Here is a 22,043-nt window from a genome sequence, read left to right on the forward strand (position 1 = left end):
GTGGATCCAGCCAGAGGCAAATGCTTCTGAGGGAGATAATTTGTATGCTTTAGCCAGTAGATGGTGCTGTTTGTTCCATTCTTAACTGCAGGGGCTGAGACACCTTTGCAAAAGAGTAGTTGATTGGTGTGTAGGGGTCACTGACTCCATGTACCAAGGGTGAAATTCATCCATGTGCAGATGCCCAGCACCCCTGTGCTGGACCTCAGGGCTGAATTGCATCTGAGAGCACATCTTTTGAATTCCCAGCTCCATGTCGTGTTATCTTGGACAGCACATGCATCTCGGCAGTTTTTGTGTTGACGTTTTAGATTTTCAAGTAACTTATGCAGAGTCCCACATCCCTGGGGAAACCAAAGTCTCCAGCCTTGCTTTTTCCGCTGTCGGGAAGTTGCTTCTTGATGCTCAGCCTAAATTTAATCCATTTTCTTCTACCTATATCCCCATATCGCACAGTAACAGTCCCCTTCCTTCCCAGGTGTTTATACCCATCAGATATTTGTAGGCTGCTAACCTGTTCCATTGCCCTCTCTTTGTTGTGACTTGTATGACCTCTTTGTTTCTGTAAATTGGGGAACAAAGGGGATAACAGTTGCTTATTGGCTCTGCTCTGAGCATTATCATCATCATTATTTTCCCCGTGCTGTGGGAGCTAGATTGGGGTTTTTCTTATCTGTCATGAACCTGATTCTTTCTCATTTACATTCAGGCCACTTTATACTGATCTGGCAGTGTAAAGGGACCATTTAAAGTAGGTATAATTTACCCATATGCTTCTCTGGAAATGTAAAGTGGGTGTAAAGTGGCCTTAGTGTAAAAGATCAATAAGATGTGTAGGGCCTGATTTGTCAATCTACGAAAGCATAGTACTTGCATTAATGCAGCTAATGGATATAGGTACCATAGAGATGGCTTTATGTTACTTCCTACTTATTACCATTATTGCTGTAACATCTAGGAAACGAAATGATAGACCAGGGCCCCATTGAGCTAGGTGATACACAAACAGAACAGAAAGCAGTCCTTGCCCCAAGGACCTTACAGTCTACGCAGTCGGGTTGCTGCACAGAGTCATATATAATATAGGAACCTACGAACGTATCCAGAGTTCAGATGGCTTGGCTTGGCTTGCTGTTTTAATCCCCAGCGTCATGGAGGATTGTGGTCAGTCAATACAGGCAGCCTCGGAGGCAATGGGAGAAGAAAAATTCATTACCATCTCGAGTGCACTCCATGCATCGCTCCTTACCCACCAATCTATGGTACTTGCATGGCCACCATTATCTGAGCACCTCACAGTCTTTTTTGTATTTATCCTCACCACACCCTTGTGAGGTAGGGCAGTGTTACTGTTCCCATTTTACAGATGGGGAACCGAGGCACAGAGATCCTGTGATTTACCCAGGATTACACAGGTCTATGACAGACCACAGAACTGAACCTAGGCCTTCCAGGTCCCAGGCTAACAACCTAACCACTTGACCATCCTCTCTCCAGCATTGTGGTCCTGCTGTGATTTTTTTTGGTTACTTCAGAAAAAGCTTTCTGCTGCCCAGAGAGCCAAGTCCAGCAGGATTTAATGAGTGTGAGCCTTCTGCTTGGGGTGCAGTGCTGATTGGCAACTCCTCCCCCCCCCCCCCCCCCGCTAACACAATCTTAATCCTTACCCATCATGACAGCACGCAGGAATGCAGTTCGGTGATGGTCTCCAAGTTAAATCAAGCTGTCTGTGCCTTTTTGAGAGGGAACGTCAGGTCAGAGGAGTGTGTCCAGTGGGAGAGGCTTATGCTATACGCTTTAAGCCAGTGTTCTTTCTGGAACTGAGTGACTGAGACTATGTTCTAGCTGGAGGGACGCTTTGTACTCTCTGATTTTGCTTACGGATTGCTCTTGCAGCCTGGCTTTTCACTCTTCTCCTCTTTTTTTATTTTTTTATTTTTATGGTCTCAGACTATTTCTACTGCAATGGGGTTCATGTGTCAAGTTTCGTTATGTATGGGGCTTTTGAAATAGCGATTGGGAAATGGATGGGGGGATTTTTGACCCCATGAAAAACTGCAATGAAAATTAAATCTGTTTTGCTGGCAGTTTTTCGTAAGGGTGTTTTTTTTTTATTTTTGTTTTTTTTTGAGGGGGGTTGTAATACGAAATACCCAATGCATTTTTCTGACCAATTTTTGTTCTTAGTTGAATGGTCACTCACCTGTTTTTCGTATTTTTAAAAAATGTTTGATAGAAAATTGTGTTTTTTAAATCAGCAGCGGAGCTTTGCTGATTTACACCAGCTGAGGACCTGGTCCTAGATCTCACTCTGCTCTTAATTTGGATAATAATGATGCAATTGCAGAGACAGTCTGGGTGCCGCTGGTTCCAGGGACAGAGTTGTTTCTGCTGCAGGTCACAGTCCGTTGGAGTGATGCGATGTAGCGAAATGTAATTAGCCGACAGCATCGTCTCCTCCTTGTAATATGTCAGAGTCAGCTGTGATGTAACCTCGTTAATGTGAGAAGGGCATAGCCCTCTAAATGGGCACATTAATCCTTCATTTCAAACTAAGCACAAACCATTGTGCCCCACCCATTATCATCCCATTAAACATTCATTTAGAATTCTTTATACTCAAAGAAATAGACTGCCTACCACTAAAGCGTTTACTGTCTCTGCAGCCAAATGCATGATGTTCTATCCATCTCTAAGCAGCTCCATTTTCAGTGATGCATGAGCAGGGTGACGTTATGACCATGTAGAATGTGAATTCCTCCATATTTGAGGGGAGTGAGATGTTTATATCCTTCATAAGGACTATTCGAATAGGACACAACTGCTTGATAAATTGTTGAGAAAGAGGCCCCATTGTGTTACGTGCTTACAGACACAGTGGGAGACAGTCCCTGCCCTGAATAGCTTACAGTCTCGAAGTTATAGTTAAGGCTACATTTCTATCACGGAGGTCATGGAATCCGTGACTTCCAGAGACCTCCGTGACATTTTCTGCTTCAGCCCCAGGGGCTGCAGGACTCTGGAGCTGGCAGCCAGCGGGGCAATGGCAGGGTTCCAGCGACTGGAAACAGCCTCACATGGGGTCAGGGGGACACCTTGGGCGAGCGGCTGGGGGTGTCCCATTTTCTCTTTGGGAAATAGGGTCACCCTGCAGCTCCCAGCTGCCGTGGGCGGAGGGGGCCCCCCTGAAGTTTCCAGCTGCCGCAGGCTTTTGCCACAGCAGCAAAAGTCACAGACAAGTCATGGCTTCCGTGAATTTTTGTTGATTGCTTGTGACCTGTCCGTGACTTTTACTACAAATAACCATGACAAAATCTTTGCCTTCGTTATAGTTAATCCAAAAGATCAGCCTTTCTTTTTAACATCTAATAACCTCTGTAAAGCAGGATCACTGGATTTGGTGCCACATTTACCATCCCCATCCACTCTCTTGCACCTGGGCAATTTGTCGGTTCAGACTCAACATGTGGGAGGAAGTTTGGTTGCTCAGTAGGTTTCCTTATAGTCTGCCTTCTTTATACTCCATAATGCCCTTCCAAATATGCTTTGCTCCACCCCAGTATTCAATATCATTACCACTACTGAGTTTCCCATGAGTCTCAAATATGCTGATTAGCAATAGCAAAGCAAAGAAATGAGGGAGTGCTAGGGCACACAGATCACTGTCTACTGAATAACTTGATCATTCAACTGTGCAAATGTAACCCACACACCTTCTGGGTGTGGTGTTCTGTCCCATCTAGGGGCACCGAGACCACTTAAAGGGAGAGATAAAATGAGTTTGCTCCACAGCCTTGGCTAACAGGCAGTTGGCTTTTGGCTCATGCAATAGAGGCTCATGCACTAAGCTCCAGAGATCCCCGGTTCGATCCTGCCCGCCGTCGAGCAGGGTCTGTCGGCATTACACAAACTGAAGAGGTGAAGACTGTGTCTTTGCAACCAGCTCATGGCTTCCTTCACTTTGCATTGTTGTTAAATTCCAACATGCAACAATATTAAAGTATTGGAATAACCGGCTCAAATGGAATTATTTAATTAAAGATTAATACAGCAATATCCGGGATACAGAAAGAGAACATACTTTACCACCCCTGTACATGATGAAGGTAGTTTAGTCCCATCTTCCGTACTTACTGGAATGCTGGCAGTATTCATTCCCAATTTATCTCCCCAAAACTCTTTTCTTTTATAGGGTGTGAGACAAAGAAATCTTTGTGGGGAGGGAAAAGTTACTTTCTCACAATTATTTCGCTCTATGTTGTTTTCAATATCTCATTTTTACCTCATTACTTATGGGATTTCTTTTATGGTTATCTCACTTTACCTGATTGATAAACTAAAGGGAATTTATAATCCAGTCATTATTACTGACAGCTGTGGCAACCGGTAGTTCTTAATGAGTTAACATCTCTCAATGGGTCATTATTTCATTCATCACAGGAAAAGTCTGCAATAACAAATGCCTCTTATCAATCATACGCACCCCGTATATTACCCAGTCTTGTTTATTATAACACTTACTAATAAGAATGTCTATTACCATAGAATCCAGTATCCCTCTCTGGCCTAGGTTAAAGGAGTTAAAAGATAAGCATGTTCCTTTATTTAGACACACATTAACCCAGTTTAAAACAAAGCACATTAGTTTGATAGAATAGATAAATCACACTTGAGTTTATACACACAAAGGATTTTGGTTAAAATAACAAATAAAAGAATTATGGAAGTTTAATATACACAAATCATAAAAGGTAAATAGTTACTGACGAGCACTCCCTTTTTGCCAGTAAATCAACGGCTTTTGCTGCAAGTTCATTGTATGGTAAGAGAAATAAAACTCCCGAGGCAAAGCATTGCTAACCAACCAAAGGAACCGTGGATCGACAGAGCGAGGCTGCATGGTTGGCAGCAGAATTCCATTGCACACAAGTGGCTTATCACTTGCCACATGACCCTGGAGTACACACTGGTGGCGTTCTTTCCTTCAGGTAAGTCCAGTTTGTTTTCAGTCAGACTCACCGTAACGTTAAAACACTCACTAACCAATGTGTCCTTGGTTGCGTTCGGCTCTAGTGACTGGAAGCACCTAGGGTAATAAATGCAATCGGGGAACTTTTTGAAGTTGTTGGTGTAATATTTGGTCTCTTCGGGCTCTAGTTTGATGTCGAGCAATTGGCCGGTGTAACAGAGTGTTCCCGGAATCTTCACTGGTTCTTTTTTGGTTGGCGGGCTGGGCTTATTAACGGGGGGAGGACTTTTATTCTGGCTTGCTTTCTTACTTGAGGAGCCCCTCCTACAAAGGGTGATATCGCTACATAGCACCAGCAAAAGCATAGCCATCCAGCAGGTCACCATCCGGGTCCTTCCCATTCTGGAGGATCTGAAAGGGGAAGAGATTTGGATCATAAAGCCAGAAGGGACCATTGTGATCATCTAATCTGACCTCCTGTATAGCACACGCTACAGAACATCTCTAAAACAATGCCTGTTTGAACTACGGTATATCCATCCAGTCTTGCCTGAGCGAATGGCAATTGAGGGCGAATCTACCAGAACGGTTGGCAACTTGATAATTAACCTTTGAATCTCACTACTTTAAAAGATTTCCACTTTGAACTGGTCCAGCTTCTACTTCCAGCCATTGGATCTTCTTATGCTCTTTGTCTGCTAGATTGAAGAGTCCATGTAGGCACGCATAGCCTGGGATAGAGTTATCCCTTAACTTTCTCTTAAGCTAAATATTTTGATCTCCTTGGCTACGTCTTCACTACCCGCCGATCCGGCGGGTAGCAATCGGTTTATCGGGGATCGACTTACCGCGTCTCGTGAGGACGCGGTAAAATCGATCCCTGATCGCTCTGCCGTCGACTCCGGAAATCCACCTCGACAAGAGGCGGCAGCGGAGTCGGCGGCAGCGCGGCAGCGGTCGGCTTTCCCCCGTCCTCACCACCAGGTAAGCCGACCTAAAATACGCAACTTCAGCTACGGTATTCACGTAGCTGAAGTTGCGTATCTTAGGTCGGAACACCGCTGTAGTGTAGACCTAGCCCTTGAGTCTGTCACTATAAGGCATGTTCTCCAATCCTTTCCTAATTCTCACGGCTCTTCCTGATCCCTCTCCAATTCCACAATGTCCTTCTTGGATTAATGCTAATTCTTAACAACCTAATGTATTTCCTATAGATATGGGCTCAATCCCAACACCCTGTAAACTTTGGAGGGGTTCAGAATCCTAGCCCGCCTCTAGACCTGAATTTTGCAAACAGTTCCTAACTTTATAATTGACAAAACCAACCCCCTTGTCCCAAATGCTCCCCCACCTTTTTTGGAAGAGCAGGGGGAACAACTCTGGTTCCAAATTCTCCAGCACGTCAACTCCATGACATATGCAGTTTGGGCAAGCTGTTTGACTGCTGGGGTAACAACCAGGGGAAGGTGCCAACATTTAGGTGACAAATAATCATACGTAGATAGCGCTCTTCATCCAGAAGTCTCAAAGGACTTTATAATGAAGCATCACAACCCTCCAGTATTACCCAGAGGCTGCATAAGAGCAGCCAGATACTTCCTTTTGGCTGGAGGAAAGCTGGTTTAATGGTTACAACACCAACCTAGAACTTGAGATCCGAGTTCAATTCCCCTGCTCTGCCACAGATTTCCGGGTTGGCCTTGCGTTAAGTCACTTTCCATCTCTGGGCCCTGTCAAATGAGGATAGTCACACTGCCCTGCGCCACAGGGGTGTTGTGACCTGCCCAGAAACTACAGCAGTGGGGGGCCAGTTGCATGGTGCAGTAGACTGACCTGTCCTTGCAAAGCATTGGTTCAGCTGCAGGTGCAAAGGTACCTTCATGTAAGTAGCCAGAGTGATATTTCCATTTTACATCTGGGGAAACTGAGGCACTGGTTAAAGTCAATGGTTGCTATTTTCAAAATGACCAAGGGGATTTAGATGCTTTCCCCATTGAGATTTAAGTAGGGAGTTCAGGGCTTTTCTAACTTCTAAGTATTTTGGAATTAATTCCTAATGAACTAGGGTGCCATAGGAGCTTTCTTTGCTGCTAAAGGAGAATTAAGAATATTGAACAGGGCTCTCCAGGAACACATTGGTCCCACTGACTTCAATGGGCTTTGGATCAGGTGCATATTAGTTTTTAATGATCCTTTGCTGTTCTCCACCTGAACCCACCGTTTTTGGGAATTGCATGGGGGTAAGAAATAACTAGTAGCCACAACCCATATTGTGCCATTGGGTATCAAGCAGAACTCCCCCCATCCATATCAATGGGGGGGGGGGGAGAAATCTGCTTAAAAATCAATCCATTGGACCCATCATAATAAGTTTTGAAACTGTTCATGTTCACGGTGTGGAAATAGTTTTCTGAGCATGTAGGACCTAATCCAATGGGAGACTTTCCATTGACTTTGGTGGGCTTTGCATCAGGTCCCTAATGTCCCAACTCATTCTGTGCTAATAGGAAGGCTGTTTTATGATCACAGGACGTTGTCTTTTCATAAGGCCTCACTTTTTCAGTGGAAAGTAACAAGTAGCCGCTTTCCAGCTAGGTTCATAGAGCAAGGTTCATAGCTTGCAGCCCTGGCAAATTGTTCCACGGTACGTTACAGCTTCTTCCTGTGGAAATAGTGTGTGGCTGTTTTATTCATCGCAGAAATCTGTGGCTAGCTTTTTTTTTTTTTTTTTTTTTTTAAAAGGCTGTCAAATCAAGCTCCCCATTGAATCAATTCTGTGGACCCAGCTAAGGGTACTCAGATGTACTGCTGAGTGTTGTCTCCGAATGCTCCACAGAAAAGAGAAAAAGGAAGGAAAATGTGTGCAATTACACACACTTTTTCTCTCTCTCTCTTTCTCCCTCTTAGCTATGTACCCACACCCATGCATTCGGTTCAAATGTCTATGTTTGGGTGGGGGTTTTTTGCTTACCAGTCTTGTTCATCAGAGTGGCAGGCTAGAATGGAAAGATCAACAAGAGACAACAATGCAGATACCTGGGTGATGGGTGCGTTTTAAATACCTGGGCAGATAGAGTATATGTATCATGTTGGTTAGCTTGAAACATATAGAAGATGGGATGGGTGAATGCTTCTACACCATTTCCTATTCTTCATGACCTCTGGTTAGAGCAGAGGAATTAGGTTCTCATCCCCAGCTCTCCCATTGGTTTTCTCTGATCTTGGTTAAATCATTTAACCACCCCGAGCCCTAGTTTCTCCATGTTTGTTTGCCTGTCTTGCAGGGGTGTGGTGGGAATGGATGATGATAAGCCGCTTTGGGAGCCTGAGAGCTCCAAGACAGACAAAGTGGTATTATTGAGGGGAAAATAGGGTGCTGCCTGTGTGTTTCTGTAGAGCCAAATCATGCAGCGTTTACTCCGGCAAAACTCTGACTCAGAGTCAGTGGGACTGCTAGGAGAGTAAGGATCGGGGTAGAACAGAAGGATTTAGCTCGTTCGTAAACAGACTATTAAGAAATTGCTTTAGTCTAAAGAAGAAATCAAAGCATAAGCAAGTTTGTGAATGTGATTTTTTTTTTTTTTTTTTTTTTTTTTTTTTTAATTTTTTATTTAAAACACAGGTTTTTGTGATTTTTTTTTTTTTTTTTTTTTTTTTTTCTGTGAGGCTAAATTCAGCAATGAAACCCACCGGATACATTTTTTTTTTTTGTAGGTGCTTTGTGGCTTTCCCCGTAAATATGGTACTACATACTCATATTTGCTTCAATCTAAACTAGCAGATGAATAGAACTCTTCCATCATTCCTTTCTTTCCAGGAAAAGACTCTATAGATACAAGGTTTTGAAACTCAATGGAAAGGTCAGTTAGGATCCAACATGCAACTGTACCCATTAAAAAATATTTATCAATGATAGTTTTAATATCCCAGAGCAATTAACATTGCACAGGCTGGAAGAAACAGCCAGTTCTTTTAGGATCTAACCGTGCAGATATCAGGTAACTTATCTGAGAGCATGTCTAATAATCATCCAGATAAGACAACTTGAAGTGAATTCTGGTCCTTGTTACATCAATGCAATTCCTTTTGCTTCGAGATCAGTCTTTGGGTCATGAATTACTGCGGGTCCATGAGCAGTCCCTTTTATCCAGGTCACTTAGGAGTAACTGAAAACAAATGGGGATTACATAGCTCTGCAATTCACAGGACGGAGTGAGAGGTTTTTAAACAACAAAGGTAAATGGCAAGATCCTATGCAAACACAAATGAAAATAAGTGATAAAAATCTGTGCCGGATGTTGGCAATCACTCACCTTTCTGCTAGAGAGTTGCAGGTTGTTTTTTGGGGCAAGTGCAGGTCTCGATAGCATTTGCCAAGCTGAATCTCTCAAACTATATAGCAGTAGGTGGGGTATGTTCACTTCCAAATATGGAAAATTATTTCTCTCTGAGTGTACTGTGTCTGAGAGCATCTTCTGTTCCCTTCCCCTCCTCCCCTTTCAAGGTTTGAATTGCCTCTTGTTAAATATTTCATTTTCCTGCACATGTTAGAGATGAACTGAGCTGTGCAGTTTGTATTTGAACTGTAAGCTCTGTAGGGACAAGGACTGACTTTTTGTACAGCACCTAGCACAGCGAGGCCCTGATCCATTATTAGGGACTATAGGTGCTATTCCAATACAAATACTATCTGTACCTGGATCTGCATCTGAACTTGGCCAAATTTCTAGGGCAGTTGGGCTGAGTATCCAAGTTCAGATCGTGCCTAAAAAGAGGCTCAATATTGTGATAATGGGTGCCATATAAAATCTTAAGATCGATCGATTAGATGCCATGAGTGCAGGGGCCTGGACTAGATGACCTCTCAAGGTCCCTTCCAGTCCTATGATTCTATGCACCTCTGAGTTGTAAAATTGGGGTCTGGCTTCTGAAAAGCCCTAAATTCTGAGACGAATTCCGATCTGTCTTCTGATTTGTGGCCCATCTCCAGTAAGCACACACAGTAAACACTGATTGTGTCGAGAATCTCAACACTTTTGTTTGGGAGGTCGGCGGGAAAGGGGATATTTAGATCTTGGGTTCTGGTTTGGTCCATTTCTACATAGTTGGGCCATGGGCATGATTCAAACTTTTAACCTGCCTTTGACAAATTGGGGGTGGTTGGATCCAGGGAATTAGTTGGGACCTATCTCTACAATAAACTAAATCTTTCATCCAGAAAACGAACTCCAGATGGTTAGAGATGGCACCACTTTACACAGTAAGTGCAAGTCATTTAGGAATCAGATTTTCAGGATAGAAAAGACTCATGTGTCCAATGGGAGGCAGTTCAAGAACTTCTTCTTCTCTTCTGGTTGGGCATGGAAGCACTAGATTCATACAGCTTTTCTAGTAATAAAGATTCCTCGAAGTCAAGCAAATGGCAGTCTCAAAGCAAGTTCTTTGGGTTCGAAACAGGGGTTCTCTGTCTCCTGAATGCTGCTTGGTGTTAAATAAGATATAATCAAATAAAGAATTGTGAGAATGCAAATAATCGAAGAAACTCAGAGAACGCAGCGTGTGCCAGAAATAAAGTCCACTGGCCGTAATCTTGAATGTGTGGTTTTACGGTGTTCCTGACAATTCGTAATATCCATAGCTCATTTCCCCAACACTATGCACATCTAGGACACTGGAGAACATATGAGTAACACTTAAATCTCCCCACACCCCTATGAACATTGTTCCATCCCTCTAAAGATGAGGAAACTGAGGCACAAGGAGGTTGAGCCCAAAATTTTCAAATGTGCCCCTTAACTTCCAGGTGCTTAATCCAAGACACGAGTTTCACATGAACAGAGTATGTGCACCTCCCAGTGACTTCATTTTGGTGGTGTGGGTGTCAAGTGCTTCTTAAATTCAGGATTTAGGTGTCTCATGCTCTGCCCTGAAAATTAGCAGGCACATCTCATTTTGGGCCTGAGATCACACAGGAAATCAATTACCAGGCCAGGAATGGCACCCAGGAGTCCTGGTTCCCAGTATCATGCTCTAAGCACCCAGTAAGCTGGCTAGTACCAGCAAAACTCCCAGATCTCTGTGAGCTTCTAATAGCTGAGTAAACACACTGAGCTATGTAAAAGCATCCCTTTATAAATTAACTGCTAGCCCAAACAGCTGGTTTAGCTAGTTACGCGTCAGATTCTCTTGCTGAACAGACGTGGTTTTCTGCCTTTCTTGTAATTTAAACTGCTACCCCTAGCTGTAGTGGATTTCCTAGTAAAGGAAAACTCCAGTGTAAAATTACAATACTTCTAATCATTGCATCTGATTTCAAAGGGCTGAATTCTGTCCTTAGCTAAACACATCATGCTTCTTTAGATATCAGTGGGAATTGCACTGAAAATTGCTAATTTCCCTAACCTGTAGTCCTTAATGGAGCTGGTCAAATAGCAGATTTTTTTTGGTTCACTGGTAGATCTGAAAAATTGAAAAAATCAGTTTGGGTAGAATGAAACTGAATTTCTTTGTATGCAGTGTTGAGAATGATGATAGGTATAGTGGGGCTAGGTCATGAAGGGCTTTTAATGGGAAGACCAGTAGTTTGTGTGTGATGCTGTGGAGACGGGGGAGTCAACAGAGACTGGTCTGGAAAAAGTGATGGGCTAGGAAAATGACCTTTGCAACTGCGCCCTGAATGGTGGTCAAGGCCAAAGAAAAGATGTTGCTGTAATGGAGACATGAGGCCATGAGAACTGTCTCTTTGCTAAAGCATTGTTAAAAAAAAAAAAATCCCACAGAAGGAATATAATTGTCAAATTTCCTAGGACTCTCCTGTAAAGGGAGTTTTGTCTGAGGAAGAGCTATAAAATATTTGCCCCCCACAAGTTTATGTTGCGATGTGCTAAACACAGGTCCTCTTCCCAGCGGCTGAGTTACAGATGATGTCACTGCCTTATGTAAGAAGTTTCTTGCTTTTGTGACTTTCTCTCCACTCTAATGTTGTTTGTCTTTTATTTTTAAAGCTTAAGAGGTTTAATTTCCAGTGTATCCAATCCATTCATCAATATTCATTCTGAAATATTTAAACATAACTCCTCTAAGAGCTAATGAGCCAAGAATACATTTATGCGTGATGTTATCAGCAATTTCAATAATTACTTTTTTCCCCAAAAAAGCACTTACTGTAATTTGGTATTTTCATTAATTTTTCCTTTTAGCAGGCCCTGTCTTGTACTATTCAAGTGGGCAGCAATCTTCATATCAGCCAGTGTCTGGTATGGATTTAAAGATGAACAGTAAAACTTCTGACAGAACGCGTAAAGCTGCCAAAATAAAAATAGGTGCTCTCTCCCACCCCTCTGCCTTTAGACTTGGACTCTTTCACAGAAAAGATATATAGGCTTGATGATCCCAACTCTCCACTGACTTCAATGGAGCTACCTGGTGTCAGACAGTAGTGAATCAAGCCGAACATCAAAATTATTTTAAATAAAATTGTTTGACTATATTTTAGATTTTTTTTTTTTAAAAGCCAGAAGGGACCATTGTGATCATCTCGTCTCCTACGAGAGACAGGCCCAGGGAATTTCACCTATTCCATCATCCGATCCAGAGCTCACTGAAGTCAGTAGACTCTTTCCATTGACCTCAATGAAGGCTGGATCAAGTCTTCATTGACAAATCCTCTGAATTGCTGAGCATCCTCTGTTCCTGCTGAAGACAATGGGAGTTGATAGTGCTCAGGACCATGCCGAATCACACTCTTGCTGACCACTCTTCCTTCAGTATTTTCAGTTTCCTTTGCGGCAGCTAATAGAGAGGAAGGAGGGTGTAGTGGTTTAGGCAGTAGGGACTTGAGTCATATCCAGTTCCCTGCTCCACTACAGATGTCTTGTGGGATCTTGGGCAAGTCACTTGGGTTGAAGGTTCAAAGGTATTTAGGTGCTTCACTCCCATAGTTGGGAACTGGGCAGAGCATGGAATTGAACCTGCCAAGTGAGTGCCTTGCTGCAGATTACTGGCTATTCTAGGGGGTGGGTCAGTCGTTCGGTCTCTCTCTTGTTTTCATGAAAAAAGTTGAAAGGTCTTGGCTACATCCAGATGTGGAACAGATGTTTTTGCAATCTCAAATTTTCTTGGGGACAAGAAAACAGTTTCCCACCCAGCTCTAATGTTGCTACTGACCTCCTTTTTGTAAAGTGCTCTGAGACCGACTTATGAAAAGCACTGGAGAAGGGCTAACTGGTATCATTTATTGAGCAAGCCCAGGTTTGTGTTCACAAGGTTACTCCCTATCAGAGGTAGCTGGCAATAGATTCCAAATGCAATTTATGTTTATGGCAGTAGCACCCACAGGCTTCAACCAGGGCCGGTTGAGCTAGGTGCTAAGCAAATACTCACAATAAAGCATGATTCCCTACTCTGTGATCTGAGACAAAACTCAAGTAGGCAGGGAGCATGGATGCAACTGCACAATTACACAGATTAAGCGTTGCCTACTTTGGTCCAGAATCCAAAGCCAGTTGAAGATGCCCTGTGGGGCATAGGGGTTGCCCCCGGAGAGGCCAGAAGGTGATGACACCATTGTCATCTCTGGGAGGTTCCACAAGGGCAGCTGTAAGTTCTGGTGTATCCCACTTGTGGAATACTACCCCTGGGAGATGCGCTGTTTAAGTATGTCTCTTGGGCAGCCTAGCCCTGATCCTCCACAACTAGTCTCATGGGTATGTCTACATTCCTCACTAAGCCCAAGCTCTGACTTCAGGTGTGAGCCTAAGCCCTTCTTCCGTCCACACACAAACCAGTCTGACTCAGGTCAGCAAGCGGTCAGGAGCTGGGTCCTAGGACCCAGGTCGGGGGAGGTCTGAGCCTGAGTCTTGCTGTGACTCTGGTCCAAGCCCAGGGCCGGCTCTAGGTTTTTTTGCTGTCCCAAGCAAAAAAAAATTTGGCTACCCCCCCACCCCAGCCCTGGGCTCTCACCACCCACACCCCCTGCTGCCCCAGCCTTGGGCTCCCCCCCACTAGTGCTGACTCCGCCCGCTCCCCCCTCGCCTCCAGCCAGTCCGGCGCTGGCAGGGTTGGGGTAAGCAGCGGGGCAAGCAGTGGGGCTCCCGGGCCATGCCTCAGCCCAGGGTCCCTCCAGCCGGGGCTCCCGCCTCCAGGACCGGCTGGGACCCAGGAGAGCAGAGCTGGGGGACCGCTCCGGCAGGGGGCTGAGGAGCCAGGGCAGGTTAGCCCCAGAGAGAGTGGGATGCGGGCCCCGCATGGCAGCGCCCCGCCCTCTATGGCCCCGCTGCTGCTGCTTCTGGCCACCCTGCCGCAGTCCCTGGGCAGCTCGGGGCGCTTCGTCCAGCCCCGGCTGCGGTGCTGGGGGGCAGCCGCCCTGCGGCACCTGCAGGCAGCTCCGTGTGCCCTGCGGGGTGGCCCCCAGCCCGAATCTCCCCCACTTGGAGCCTGCCCGGCCCAACCACAAAGTGCGGGCGCTGCTTCCCCACAGTGCGAACCGCAGCGGCCCCAGGGCGCCCCCCGCGCACGACGCGCTGCTGCTGCCAGGGCCGGCTCTAGGCTTTTGCCGCCCAAAGCAAAAAAAAAAAAAAAAAAAAAGATAACCAGAATGCTGCCCCTGAAAATGGGCTGGCCCAAGCACGTGCTTGGTTTGCTGGTGCCTAGAGCCGGCCCTGTCATTTTGCAGTGTGGATGCAGCTCAAGTAGCAGACCTGAGTGAGAGGGTCTGCATGGCACAGTATGGACATGTTAGCGTGGCTGTGAGACCCTGGTCCAGCAATTGTAAACCCAAGTTTACAATGCAGTGTAAACACTCACTCAAGCACAGGCCTGGAAACACCAAGTCCACAAGCCTGGGTCCCACGTTGTGGGATGTGCTGGCTGGCTGGCTCTGGGTCCCTCTGTGGCACCTAGCACCACACCCACAGTATCCCTTTGCCATGTGAGTTTCCCAAGCAGACTTTGTGCTGCCAGTGGCTCACAGCCCAGATTTCTATTTATGGAAACCAAGAATTAACCCAGGCCCTAAAACACATTGTAAGTGCTAAGTCTTACTTTTGAACAATCTACATGGATTAAGAAGCAGAATCCTGGGTTGGTCTCCCCTGGTGTCCAAATATTACAATTGCATTTCACCTGGTCCATTGCATCTACTGCAGTATAAGCTCAATTGTTGTTGAGTCCTGATTTCTAGAAGTGCTGAGCATCCACAATTATGGGAGCTGCAGATGCTCAGTATCTGTTGAAAACCAGGCCTTAAGTGTGTCAAGTAATAAGTTGCTTACATCCCCCATGGAAAGTTTACAAAACAAGACTTGGCAAAGGGACTAAGGAAAAACCATAAATGAAGCAGCCTGATGAGGTGTCACGTTCTGGGGGTGCAATTCAGACCGGTGAGGGGTTGTCACCTTACAGAAGTGACATTTGCCATTCCTTTGAAAGAAACTACATCAGCAGCTTTGCCACCATACTGGAGTTAAGAAACACTTAAACGTTAAACATTTTAATCAAAGCACTGGATTAGTTCACAGTAAAAAGTGAAACACGTTCATTAAACAAAAGTCCTAGTTTAAGTGATAACAAGGGGAAGAAATAGCGTTTAGAAAGGGTTACAAACAAACGTAACAAACAAACAAACACATGCGTCTGACGAAGTGGATATTCACCCACGAAAGCTTATGCTCCAATACGTCTATAAGGTGCCACAGGACTCTTTGTTGCTTTTTACAGATCCAGACTAACACGGCTACCCCTCTGATACTAAACAAAAGTAGGAATATGCTTCTAAGACTAAAATTTAATTTCAGCCAGTTACAATCTGCCTAAGCAGATTTCTCACCTATAATCAACCTCCAGAGACTTCAACCCCCTTGGTTGAAGGACCCATCTTTCTGGGATCTCAAGAGTTCTGACCTCTTTAGTCCCTCAAGGGATGGATAACTTAGGGGTTCTCTGCTCCTCCTTTTATAGTCCAGTAAATCTTTGCAAAGCACCACTCCAAGTTCATTGACATTGCTTCAAGAGGCAGAGAGGTTTCCTGGGGGTGACATCTCCATCACCCCTGAAGATGGTTAAGTGGTGGTCTTTCCCCACTTGCTCTCATGATGGCTGTGTTTACCTTGCATGTAAACATGTCTTCGTTGTCTCTGCCTGATGACCAGGCTCCCTTTGTGTTCAAGACTTGGGCAGACCTGTTTTCTACTTTGTTCAAATACAGACTTTCAAACACAGTCTCAGAGAACAGCCATAACTCCACGTATGTCATTGTGAAATGTATGTATTCATGCTATTCATCGCCAGTGTGTTATTAGTTTTCCAACAATATGTTACTTGACACCTTTTAGATACAGAACGTGACCCCAGTGAGTGGGGGTGCGCTGGTCAAGCCAGCTGAAACTCAGTGGTAGATGCCAGAGGGTAAAGGGCTCCCTGGTGTTGGGATGTTGCTAGGGTCAGACCAGGATCATAGTCTCCAGCAGCACTTGACCTGGCCACCTCTGCTGCAGGCATTCTGAATACAGTGCTGTCTGCCTGCAGGAATTTCAAAGGGCCAGTTAATTGCTGGTTGGGTGGTGGTCAATCAAGAGAGCACTAAAAGGAATAGTTCCTGTTGTTTGTATGAAGATTGGAACTCTGTTGGAGCTGTACAAACACATAAGCAGAGACAGTCCCTGCCGTGAACAGCTCACAATCTGAATAGACTAGACTCCATTACCTCCTGAATGGTGTTGATCCTGGTTATATCCGAAACCTGCTGCTTGAGCCATCTACTGGTGGGTACTTGCAATCAGATGCCACGCACATTGAAGGATGCCACTGTACCATCAGAAGCAAACAGCTGATGGATCTTTTGCTGCAGATGGCCCTGTAGACGGGCATTCACTCCCCTCCACTGAAATTGGTCTTGTCTCTCTCCACTCAAGGCTCAGCTAGTGTAGCTGACCCAGGCAGGGAAATCAATGGCAGCCTGAATGGGTGCATTGGTCCAGCTGTGTGGATCAGAGTGCTCAATCGGGATGTGATGGGGTAGTTAGCATGACCGCTGTCAGTCCTATATTTATCCTCCCTTTCTTTTAAACTGGACTCCTCATTTGTGTGTAGTTTAGAGGCCAGTATTTTTATTCTGTTCAACAGCAGCACAATGGGGATGGAGTGCTGCTTATTATCATTGTATTTACTATTGGCAGGTAGCGGGGACAAGCCAGGGATGGGCTGAACTCAACAACCTTTACCTGTCTGTTGCTTACTTAATTCAGTATCTAGCTTATCCCACAGAACCCCCCTGGGAAAGTTTGTAAAGCTGGATCTCACCCCCAATTGACCAGCAGATGGCAATAAAGCAACAATAAAGTATTTAGACAATGAACTATTTCAGGGCAGGTGATTTTTACCTATGTACCCAGTGACATGCTGGCTAGAGAATTCTAATAGGAGATGTCTTCCACTTAATACTAAACCAGGGACAGATGGAGAGAGTCAGTCAATAAATCTTGAGGACAAATGAAAGAGGCTTCTGTAACACCGGCTGCATCAGAGAGGAAAAATGCCTTCTTCCACCATGGTTTTTGAGTTTTGGTGAAATTCAATTCAAAATGGTAAAATGGTGTTAGGCTTTGAACATGGCAGTGGTATTATAAGATAACTAATGGAAGGCATAACGCATAATCTTTTCCTATTCTTCCTGGGGTGAGAATAAAAAGGAGGTTAATTTAATAAATAAAAAATCAAAAAAGAAGAGAGAAAATTTAGCCCTTTTATTTTCTAGTATGAGTTTAACTATCCTGGTTCTTACCTGAATTCTCTTTTAAAGCTTGGTAGAACAATAGGTTTTCTATTTTTTTAAATTGTGAAACATTTTGAAAATTTCTATGTCCCTTTCATGCCACACGGTTTGAAAAGGAACGATTGGATGTTGAAAACGTCCCGTTTCAAAAACTTTCATTTTTTCCTCCTTCCACGCCCTTTCCCTTTTTTCCAATTTGTCACTGGAACAAAAAGGAAAATGGGGAGGGAAAATGACTTTTTTTTCAATTTTAAGTTTAATAGAAAAATAAATAATAAACCTTTCTTTTTAAGAAAAGTCCTTTTTTTTTCAATGGTAAAAATAATTTTTGACCCGATCTACAAAGCATTTGTTGGAAAATGTTGATTTAACAGAATCGAAACCTTCCATGAGCATGTGTTGAATGTGACAACATTTCATTTTGGGTTGGGGGAGGAGTCAAGATGTTTTCATTTCAACTTATTTATAAAATAAAAGTTGAAATGTTAAAGTGGAAAAGAAGCGTTCTGAGGTTATCGAAAGGAACTCTTCTGTTGCGCAGGGAATTCCATGTTTTTTTTCACTCCTTGTTCCAATGCAGAACGAAAACAAACTTAGAAACTGTGGACTTTTCTGCGGGATAGAAACTCTGACTGATGAAGGGCGCTGAAGGCAGAGCGGATTGGGGTCTGAGTGGTGGGGGAGGCATTTCTTCCCTTCTCCACTTAACCTCTTCTTTGTCATTAGCCCAGGGCACTTCACCTTCCTGGAAAGGCTGCTGTCGTGAGGACAGAGGATGGGGAGCTGAGTGGGTGAGGTGGCAGTAGGACAGGGTAGCTGACTGGGTGTACTAGCCGTTTAAATTGCCTTGATGCTGAGGGATGGGGAGAGAAAGAAACAAAGCACTTACCAGTATTGGTGGTTTCTGATGGTTTCTGGACAGGCTGGTGGTAGTGTCAGCAGATCCCCTGTAATTCTGGCTGGTGGCAAGGGGGGATGTATATGGAGGGCCTTCTGCCCTGCTTCCTCACATTGACCCAAAGGGGAACCACATCCACAGAAATGGGATGCATTTAATGGGATTGTTTCTGTCATGTGAGGGGGGCCACAGCAGGGTTCCTGTGCAGTTCGCAGATTCATAGAGCATGATGCCTGAGGGGACCAGTGTGCTCATCTGGTCTGAACTCCTGTATTACATGCGCTATAGGTTTTGCACAGCTGTGCCAAACTGGAACCAAGCTGGGCCAAGGCCGGGTGGCTCTGAATTAAGGCACAGGGTCAGTGTGAAGGAGCAGTGAGTGACTGATGCTCCCTGTGCAGTTGCACTTTAGTGTGGATGAACCGAAGACTTGGCTTTCCGAAGACTATTGACTGGGAACTGGGCTGAGATCCTCAAAGGTATTTAGGCAACTGACTCCCATTGATTTCAAGGTGTCAACACCTTGTGAGGAGCTTGGCCTGAATTAATTAAATTAAAAGCTAAAAGGCAGGTAATCAAAGCTGGCTTCAATCTAGTCGAGATCACAAGCTGGCATCAGGCTAGAGCACAAACATAATACATTACTGAGCTCAAAGTGTAGGAGAGGAAGCTGCTGCTTTGTTTGCTGGGATCTCTCTCTGCAGCCCACCTACAGTTGTTGGTAAAATGACCCACCTCAGCTGATTGAACAGCAGTACATAGGGTTGTGTCATGAGCTGGTTGGAAATTTTTTTCCCCCTTCTTTTTGAATTTAGCAAGAATTCAAAGTACTTGCATTTGGAAAGGATGCCAGTTTCCCAGGTGGGTATTTCTTTCAGGGTGTATAGTATAGGTTGACAAAGAGTCCTGTGGCACCTTATAGACTTAGGGTAGGTCTACACTTACCCGGTAATTCGGCGGCAAGCAAATCGAACTTCTGGGTTTGACTTATCGCGTCTTGTCTAAGTCGAACCCGGAAGTGCTCGCCGTCGACTGCGGTACTCCAGCTCGACGAGAGGAGTACGCGAAGTCGACGGGGGAGCCTGCCTGCCGCGTCTGGACGGAGGTAAGTTCGAACTAAGGTACTTTGAACTTCAGCTACGTTATACACGTAGCTGAAGTTGCGTACCTTAGTTCGACTTGGGGGGTTAGTGTAGACCTGCCCTAACAGACGTATTGGAGCATAAGCTTTCGTCAGAAATTTCCAGAGGCAGGTATAAATATGCAGGCAAGAATCAGTCTAGAGATAACGAGGTTAGACTGATTCTTGCCTGCATATTTATACCTGCCTCTGGAAATTTCCACCACATGTGTCTGACGAAGTGGGTATTCACCCACGAAAGCTTATGCTCCAATACGTCTGTTAGTCTATAAGGTGCCACAGGACTCTGTCGCTTTTTACAGATCCAGACTAACACGGCTACCCCTCGGATAGTATAGGTTGCAATTGTTTGATACCCTGCATGGGTCCCAGTGTAGGGTGGTTGGTGACAATGAGGGTTGTGTGGTCAGTGTATGTGTGGGGGTGGTTCTGCATTGAAGCAGGTTTTCTCCGGGTATGTGGGTGGCCATGAGGCGATCTACTTCTCTGGTGGAGTGTCCTTGTTTACTGAAGGCGGGGGGTTTAAATGTGTTTAGGTGTGTATTCTGGAAGAGAAAGTCCACGATATGCACCTGAACATATAAATCTTTCCTGAATCCCCTCTTCTGGCCTTCAAACAATGCCCCCAATCTCATAATCAGAAGCAAGCTCCCCACAGACCAGGAGACACCAACTCCAAGTGGCACCAAACCCTGACAGAACAACAGATGAAAAATCTGCAGACATATCTCCACTGCTGTGATGATCTGCACCCCCCCCCCCCCAACACACCTTTCGAGGTCCCTGGATCCTACACAGGCCTGCCACAACATGTGGTGTACCTCATCCAGTGCATCAAATGTCCCACCAACAACATGGGTAAAATGAGACAATCACTATGCGCTCGAATGAACTCTCACAGAAAAATGATAGAAGACAAAAACACCCTGTCACCCTTGTCCCTTCCACCAATGGAATTTAATCCAATAAAGATATTGCCTCACCTACCTTGTCTTGTAGTAGCTGTGTTGGTCCCTGAGTACAACACCGCAACCTTGCGAAAAATGTCATTTAATCAAATTATCCATCTAAAAACAGTTCTGATGGAAAATTTTCAACCAGCCCTAATCATGTCACAGCCTCTTGGAGATCACATCTAAATCTGAGCCTCTTTCTCTGTTGTGCATAATTCAAATAACAATAAGAGTCAATACAAATATATATTTTTAGCTCAGTGGTTCCCAAGCTTTAACAACCTGTGAACCCCTTTCACTAAAATGTCAAGTCTCGCAAACCCCCTCCTAAAAATGAATATTTCCAGGGATTTTCTCCTTTACCGGAGTATAAATTATAAAAGCAGTGATCTTGGAAATATAAAATTTGTTTTTATGACATGCTTATTACATACTATTAATTATTATTTATCATTACAGTATTGTTATTACATTATGAAAACGGCAACACTCTTCCAAGATCTCACATTTGTAGCTTGTATTACTTTGAATAAGCCTGTTCTAAGACAAGGCTCCTATGTTTCATCAAGGAGTATCAGGTATGAAACAGCATGAAGGTATTTAAGAAGCCAACTCAAAGTTCCTCCTACACAAGCATTCAGGTCTTGAGCAGTCCAGTACAACAAAGCTTAAACTTGTTCTTCATAATAATTTTAAAAACAATACTAACTACCAATTTAATTTTAAAAACCGCAAAAAAATATCCACCTCCCTTTCCATTTCTTATAAGGAGTTTTGAAGTTTAAAACTCCTCAGTGTAATAGATATGCTTGCTTTGATCTGCTTAGCTCTTGGAAGTCCAAGGGCTCCAGGCTGCTGGCCCTGTGCTACCCGGAGTCCCTAGGGACAGCTCTGTCCGCCATTAGGGATTTTTTTCCTAAGAACCCCCTGTAACACTTCGCAAACCCCCAGGGCCTCATGAATCCCAGTTTGGGAACCACTGTTTTAGCTGGATCAGAAAGATGCAGAGCCCTTGTTTACAGTATGGGCTTTCCTAGCAGAGATGGCACCCAGCCAGAATCATGGAAAGCTTATTTGAATGAACTTCCTAGAAGATTAAGGAAAAAAATAAAACCATTTAGATTCAAGTTATGAGAAACCCAAAGCAGGAGGAAGGATGGGAGGTGCTGGTAGAGACCACTTTGGGTAAGTAATGCTGATTTCCTTGTCTGGGGATTTCTATTTTCCTCAGCTCGCTCACACAATCAGGGTCAAATCTGGGTCCCACTGGAGACCATGCTGGTTTTGCCATTGATGATGGTTTGGCACCGCTG

At 44.5% G+C, this 22,043-nt stretch overlaps 1 protein-coding gene across 1 annotated transcript; it reads right to left on the reverse strand.

The window, feature by feature from the left end:
- Positions 1 to 4,812: 4,812 nt before the first annotated feature.
- On the reverse strand, positions 4,813 to 9,384 carry PRND (prion like protein doppel). Its single transcript, XM_024197212.2, has 2 exons — positions 9,279 to 9,384; positions 4,813 to 5,380 (listed from the first exon to the last, which is right to left on the reverse strand). The coding sequence occupies exon 2, from the start codon at positions 5,368 to 5,370 to the stop codon at positions 4,813 to 4,815; it is 558 nt and encodes a 185-aa protein (XP_024052980.2). The 5' UTR covers positions 5,371 to 5,380; positions 9,279 to 9,384.
- Between the last annotated feature and the right edge of the window lie 12,659 nt (positions 9,385 to 22,043).

This window comes from Terrapene carolina, unplaced genomic scaffold (assembly GCF_002925995.2).
Source record: "Terrapene carolina triunguis isolate 2854851 unplaced genomic scaffold, T_m_triunguis-2.0 Scaffold53, whole genome shotgun sequence".
Classification (NCBI taxonomy): domain Eukaryota; kingdom Metazoa; phylum Chordata; order Testudines; family Emydidae; genus Terrapene; species Terrapene triunguis.